Raw genomic sequence first — 7,750 nt, 5'->3', positions numbered from 1 at the left:
TGAACACTGGCGCACTGCTCCCCCCTGTCTCTGCCCCCACCTCCTATGCGTGTGTGTGTCTGTCTCTCTCTCAATCGCTCTTCCTCTGTCTCGCTCGCACACACTGGCATGCTACTCTTCCTCCGCTGCCCACTGTGAGGATGACTGTTAGTGGACAGATATCTGTGACACTGGCAGAATGTGTCGGATAAATTGTGCCTGTATTGGTATTGATCCTATTAACAGACAGGGCAGAAATTAGTTGTTTGATGACCATAATTCAAGATGAGGACATTAACAAACTGTTTTGGTGCGAAATGTCAACTGCCGCATCCTGATGAGCGCCGTAACAAAGTGAGTTAGCGATGTTTGTCGCACATTCTATCAGTGCTATCAGATGACTGAGTGTAATCCATAGCCATTTCCACTTTTGAGCAGAAAGTGGATTCCAGATCAGCTAATGCATGATGGAGGCTGCGTAATGATACCATTTATCTTCATGGAAGCGGTGACAGGCTTCTGGAGGTGATTCGCCGGCCTGGCTCAAAGAGGCAGTCCACCAGGATAATTTGCTTGATGCTGCTAGTCGCCAGATTACCAAAGTGTGCTCAGCTGTAATTTTGATGATGGCGGTTTTCACAAGGCTTTCAGCTCAATGTGAAAAACTGCCTTGAATGTCACCAGTGATGCCTCTCGCTGCGTCACCATGCGAGAGACAGAAAAGTAGTGCCGCTCCTCCTGCAAAAAGGTTTTTATGGTTAGTTTTGAAATGTTTTATAAGCAGCCACAGCAGCAGTTCGCTCCTGGTCAAATGTTACTGACAAATAAAGGGGAAAGCGGGCTGGAGAGGACGTGGACGGGGACACGGAGGGAGGTGGACCCACGGTTCACATCAAAGGCTTTTTCCTCGCAGAAAATGTGATGAGATTCTGGAGAAGCGTTTGTGCTGCCACGCCAACTACAAATCCAGGAACATTGACTGTCAGTCTGGGAATCCGAGTGTTGAAAGAACACCAAGACACCAGAGATTCATATGTTTGCCGTTTCATAAATTTTGATAAATCTGACCAGGCCTGGGAGCCAAAGCTGTGTCTTGGCCCAGCGTGGTCTTTCCCACTGTTGGAATCCGTGGACTGTGATATTGAACTCCTCTGTGATTAATGTTTATTTTGACATTGAACTCTTCCAGAGGTTGTGTGAGTGGAAGACAACGATGTGCACTGACCATCATCAAAGCTTCATGGGAGCTCGTGAAGCCGCAGCGTAAAAAATCACGTTGCATGTTCTGCAGCTGTGGCTGCAGCTTTGTGGAGCCTTTTTCTGTGCGTATAGCCGCCTTTTCTGTGCTACAACCCCCTCCTCTACACTTTCACCACTCTTGCATCAAGCTTGCACCCCCCTCTCCCCGTGCGTACTTCATCCAAAAACCATGTGTGGCGTGTCATTTCAACTCCCTCCACGCTGAAGAAGGGCCCCTAACAAAACAAAACAATTATCTCTCCCCTCGTTAGGACCTGGCTCGCATCCGCTCCCCCTATTTAACTCCCCTCTTTCTCCTGCCGGACCCGGCCTTCGCACTCTCCCTTCCGTAGCTGTCTCTGTGACAATAAATTGAGCTGAGGGTCTCTTAAGTGCTTCTGGAGTGGAGCGTTTAGCTGATTTTAGGCTTCATGTTTCTTTTAAAGGCCTCAGCAGGAGCAGAGGCACGGGGTGGTTGTGGCATGAAGGAGAGGGTGAGGTGCCCATGAGAGGAAGATTAAGGCAAGGAGAGCGAAGTGGCCCGGTGGATGATGGCATGTAGTGGTGCGAGGTGGGCGCCGATGTGTGTGAAGAGGAAGGGGAATGGATGGGCTGGCAGCGGGCGGTTGAGCGGGTTTCACCGTGCCAGCGCTTAATTACTTTAATTGGAGTCATTAGCTAAGTGAGCATGAGAGACATCACCTGCATGGCACGCAGGACCGCACCTGCCACAGCGACATTGCTATCATCATCACACTCCTGCAGAGGGTTTGCTGACAGCTCAACACTCAAACACACTAAAGCCGCCGCCACGCTAAGGTGGCTATCAGCAGAGGTACAGTCAGACCCACAATGCACACAAACACAAATGCACAAATATCATCATATATGCATTTGTTTCCTGCGGGCAAGCGGTTGATGGGTCAAATATGTGTCTTCCTCAACTACCAGACAACATCAGAAAATATGAATATAAAACGCAAAATGAAAGAACAACTATATACAGTTACATCGTGGTTGCAGTATTTGCATTTAGCAGATTTTTGGTTTAGTTTACTTACATTTGAATACATTTATAAAAGGGCAGCATATCAGACTTTGTCAGGGATAGAACAATAAAAGCTTGGACTTATTCCATTGTTGTCTCTGTTTTTTACACTGTCCACCAACCTTCATCAAGAGACAAACATTCATTTTCTGACATCAATATGTATTAGATAATAACCGAATCAAACAACTGATGATGTATATAGAAAAAGATAGAACCATATATTATATTTTACAAGATGCGTGATATATATTTTTCAAGTCTGCCTTAAAACAACACTTACATATGTCCATTCCTCCTGTTCATACTGGCCACTAAAGGACTTGATGTGAGACAAAATCCACGGTCATCTACAGCACAGAGCACAAAGCCCCGACAGTCTGAGTTAATCAAATCAAGAAAGAATCTTACAAAGTTACAGCGTTTTTAGTACAACATTCCCTCTGAAAAACACTGTAAAACTGAACCGGAAAAATAGTCCCAAGTCGGATTCGGTTTTACCTCCGTACACACACACAAGGACTTTGACTCTGGTTTTCGCTGCTCTCAGTGAACCTACACACACTGAGAACAAGGACAACAAAATGCTGAACAGCTACAGTTAGGGAATAAAGAATGGTCAGGACTGTCACGTATGTGTGCAACAGAAATGTGGGTGTCAAGTGGATGTGTGCATACACTTGATCAGACTGCTGAAGACTTGTATTCACTTCAGATAAACTCTAAAATGTATTTTTGCACAAAACAAAGTGGACTTTGTCTCTCATCACACTGAAAGTGCATGAAGAAGGTATCTTATAATGGCCAGTATGAAGAGGAGGAATGATAACAGTGAGCAAAACCTGAAGTCTAGTTCTACATTTAAGGACCTATTTTAACATAACAACCTGTTTCCTCTAGCATGTTATCAAAGTTTACTTCAATTTTTTTTTCAGTAAGAAAAAGATCCCTCTTCACTTGATGTACGGCACCTTCACAAGCGTGTCCTGTAGGTGGTGGGTAGCCTAGTGGATGATCACTGTACACACATGGATCTACAGGATTTACATCTGTTGTCTTCATTATAGCTGTGGTGTGACTGCCTGTGTCCAGACACACACACACACACACACACACACACACACACACACACACACACACACACACACATTTACTTATTTAATTCTTAACATCAGTACTTTTAGCAGTAGTAGTGGTGGTAGTAATAAACCACTGTGGGATTTTATCCAATGACAAACTTTGATGTTCGGATCTGCAGGCTACACCTTTCTCTGTCCTCCTCAGCACCCAACAGACAGCCTGGCAGGCGAGCTGGCAGCCAGGCAGAATGGCAGTAGGCTGGCAGGCTTAGCCCGGGGCACCATCTCCTGCAGAGCCAACTCTGACCAGCTGGTCTAGACTAACACCACAGAGTGAGCATGTACCACCGTATCAGTGGGGAGGTGGATGTTAGCTCTGGTCCAGACACCCTCACACCTAGAGCCTGACACCTACAGCAGTAAACCTGCACCAGTGGGACTTAGGTGAGAAGACTCTGTCTGGTCTATGACTTAACAGGTCGTCACATTTCTTGTGGCGTTCCCTGTGTTGCACCATCCCGATTTCTTTCCAGAGAGTGCATGATGGACTCCTGTTCGCTCTCACTTGCTGATGCCAGATCGAGGAGCCTGATCTGCAGTCCAGTCTGGTGCAATCTACCATGACGGTTTAGCTCCAGCAGAGCCCCAAGTGGCTGAGGAAAATCTGGCGGACCTTCCTCTTCCAGCACTAGTCAGCTAGTTAGCTAGCTTAGCAGTTCTTCGTCTACTTAGGAAAAGCTATACGTAGATACAGAAGGACACACAGGAAGTCATCAAAATGATCTAACCTGGGAATATTTGTTTTCAAGCCAATTACAGTGAGACACAAAGAACCACAATAAGGATCTCACACAGTTAATTAACAGTATTTACTGGTCTCGAAAAACATTTTTCAAAGAAAAACTTCTAAGTTAATGTTCAAGAATAGGCCCCAAATCCTCCATCCATAAGTTTCCCCTTGATACACCTTGATTGACCTGATATCATTTGAGTCCAGGCTCCACCTTCGTCACGCACACCTCCCAACCATTTCCATGTCTGACAGTTAAAAGGCCTACACACAACAGAGAAAGAGCAGGCAGCTCATTGTGCGTTTTAAAGCGCTAACTAGGCCACTTAGCACCCCGTGACGCTGATCTGATCCCTGAGGCGCTGAACTTGGCAGCGGGCCCTCCTCCTTTCGCTCCTTCCTTTCCCCTCGCCATGGGAACCAGGCCATCCTTAATGACGCAGGAGTGCTCCGCCGGATCCCACAATGCAAAGGGGGCTGACATCTGTCTTGCTAAGTGGTGCACTCTCTTGTGCACCTTGTTTGTTCAATCAACAACCCCCAGCCCCCCCCCAACCTCTTCCTCCTCCTCTCCCTCCCCTCTCTCCACTTTGCCCATTTTCTTTTTTTATCTCCCTTTTTATTCCAGATAAAAAGACAAAAGATTGGAAGAAGAGAGGTACAGAGTTTGGAAGGAATATAGACAGCGAGATAGTGAGATCATGACTCGTCCTTCGCCACCATCATCACACACACAACAGCACAGTGGGCAGATTATCATACATACCAAGTGCACCATTGTATGAAGACAAAGATGGAGGATGAAGCACGGTGTAGATTTAGTTATGAATCACTCAGATTCGGGTAATTCACAAACAACCTTCTTCACTCTGAAGAATGAGTTTGAAAGCAGAATTTGATCGCTGTCAGTGCGGATGTATGAGCCTCCCAACCTCTTCACCTTCGGCATATTAAGAAAAAGCAAGGGCCTGATTAAAAGTGGCCCCTAATTCCTTATAGTGAAGACCAGGGCAAATATTTGTCCCATCAATCTTGGAAAATATAGCCATCAACCCAAGATGTTAATCGCATGCTAATGGAATCCAAGGGACTCAATGCACCCCCGTAGCGCAATGAACGCATTCACTTTTTCAGAAAGCCCACGTGAATGCAAATGGCCATCTAAACAGTCATTTTGACAGCATGCCAAGGCAACGTAAAGAGCCCCCTTCTTTATGCTCCTCTGGGAATGTATGTAGGGATGTGTGGGATGAGTTCACTTTACCAGGCCCAGGTGCCAGGATATAAATGAATAATAGGTTTTATGGGCCCTAACTGAAAAAAAAGCACATACACACATAATCACACATGCCTACTCGCTCAAGTGGATCAGTGGTGAAGGATGTTCAAATTCCCACAACTACGCTGAAAAGAGATTGGGCATGAGAATAGGTGGTGCCTATACATAATTCAGGGGTCCATGCTGAAACAATTATGTTTGCTTACTGCTAAGTACCCGTGCTCAATAGCTCGTTTGCTCTCTAGTTTGGTGCTTTCAGATGTAAGTGCTATGTGCTAAAAGTCGGCGGAACATGGCTTTTTAATAAAATATAGGAGCCGACACTTGAACGCCTGAATACAAGAGTGGGTGGGAAAAAAAACAACAAATGCTCTTCATGTTTTTACTTGAGCTTTGCATGCAAACTAAATTGCACTTGTAAATCTAACAGTGTTGGCAGAAAACTACTTAGCAACTCCAGGCAAAAGGAATGTGGACAAATAGGACATTTAAATGACAATATTACAGATCACAATATTTCAGTTTAGAGTCATCTAAACACATTTTTCTTTTTAAGTCCAGTATGGACATTTCCATCTGTTGCAACAGAGAATCGCATGACCAAAATACAGGCCATTTTGTCATCAGTCAGCGGTGGAAGAAACCACCAGAATAGTTTTTAGTCTGAATAACAAATTCAGACTCGTATACATACACATACAACGGCATATGTAAATACTGATTACAAGTGTCTGAATCACACAGTTCATGAACAATGGTCCATATGTAGGCAGTGATTTGACAGAGAATAAAAGTGTCAATCCAAATGACAAACCTAACCTCCATTCCCTCATTCAAACTGTAGCAAATGAATGTACGAAACTAAAATGTCATGTATTTTAACAGAGTTACAGATGTGCAGCCTCAGCGCTCTTTTCCTCACGGCTCGTCTCACACTTGCACTCCTCCACCACCATCACTCTCTTCTCCCGGACCTTGGCCCCGCAGCGCAGGGACACGGCCACAGTGCGAGCTTTGGACGGGGCGCAGCGGGAGCAGGGGGCCCGGTGGTGCAGGGCCCCCGTCCCAGCACCCGGCCCTGCAAACTCCCCTTCAGACGGGACGAACAGGGAGCTGCATTGGCCGAAACACAGCTTGTTGTGCACCGTTACTGTGTCGCATCCGTCGGCCGTCACACGCTGTTGGGAAGACAGCGGGGGGCAAGATTATGTTAAACATCACAGCAATATTGTCAGTCGTAATTTGCCTCTGAGGGTGTAAAAATCAACACTTTGTGTTTATGTAATTCCACACCGTCGCAGCTAATCTTCCACCAGAGCCATAATGAGCTTTATGAGTGAACAGACGTCTCTCTTATTGCCACTGTTCCTAACATTGCTATATTAACATTGCTATATTTTATTTGACTGTGCAAAGAATCACTCTTTTTAATGCTCTTGTTCATGTGTGACACAGACATTTATTTGGCAGACAAAGGACATAAAATCCTGCCCTAACACATGATTTGAAAATCTTTTCCTCTTACCTGAGTGAAAGGGACCGCAGCGCACGTCTGTTTAGTGTCCTTCAGGTGGACTGGCAGGGACATGGTCATCTTCTCCCCTTTATTTATGGCTCTCTGCCACATCTGCAGGCTTTGCCTCTTCTTGAGCTCCATCTCAGTGGGGATTTTCGGGTGCAGGTGGTGCAGTGGACTCACTGGGGTCTTGAGGGCCGGGGCTGGACCTGCTCGCCCGTGAGACAGGAAAGCAGGGAAGGAAAATCTGGAGCTCAGGGAGGAGGCTCTTCTGGGGTTCAGTCCCTTTCTCAGGAACCCTGACTGGGCCAGGACACGAGGGTCCAGCTGGACAACCTTAACTATTCCCCGGACGTGGTCGTCTGGTCCGCTGCCGGAGGATTCAAATTCGACTCTTGACCTTTGCACAATGTTGTCAAAGGTATTGTGAGGAAATGTAAAAGCTACAGCTGTCCAGCTTGACAAAAGGACGAGGCTGACAGGGAAAGCCATTCTTTGATTCAAAAGGTAACTAAAAACTTACAACAAAAATTACAAAAAAAAAAAAAAATTGTCTGGTGGTTTGGTCCAAGGTTCCAAATGGCAACCTTGCTGTCAGCGCTTTGTCAGTGTGATGGAGGGAGTCTTTTATATAGGTTGCTGCCAGTTCTCACCTGTGTTATAATGCAAAGGAGGTGTCGCAGTTCCCACACCAGACCAGACATCACACCAAGCTTAAAACTCCAGGTCGTGGATAGTTGCCAGACTGACAGGATTTCAGCTTCAAGGTGAGCGTTAAAAAAAAGCGACCATAAAAAATCGGAGCCTGATTGCACTGATA

At 45.9% G+C, this 7,750-nt stretch overlaps 1 protein-coding gene across 1 annotated transcript; it reads right to left on the bottom strand.

The window, feature by feature from the left end:
- Positions 1-6,301: 6,301 nt before the first annotated feature.
- Positions 6,302-7,422, bottom strand: dand5 (DAN domain family, member 5). The gene is made up of 2 exons (XM_041934161.1): positions 6,940-7,422; positions 6,302-6,592 (listed from the first exon to the last, which is right to left on the bottom strand). The coding sequence occupies exons 1-2, from the start codon at positions 7,420-7,422 to the stop codon at positions 6,302-6,304; spliced, it is 774 nt and encodes a 257-aa protein (XP_041790095.1).
- Positions 7,423-7,750: the final 328 nt, after the last annotated feature.

Source organism: Chelmon rostratus, chromosome 3 (genome assembly GCF_017976325.1).
Source record: "Chelmon rostratus isolate fCheRos1 chromosome 3, fCheRos1.pri, whole genome shotgun sequence".
NCBI lineage: Eukaryota > Metazoa > Chordata > Actinopteri > Chaetodontiformes > Chaetodontidae > Chelmon > Chelmon rostratus.
This window is presented reverse-complemented; position numbering and strand designations above follow the sequence as displayed.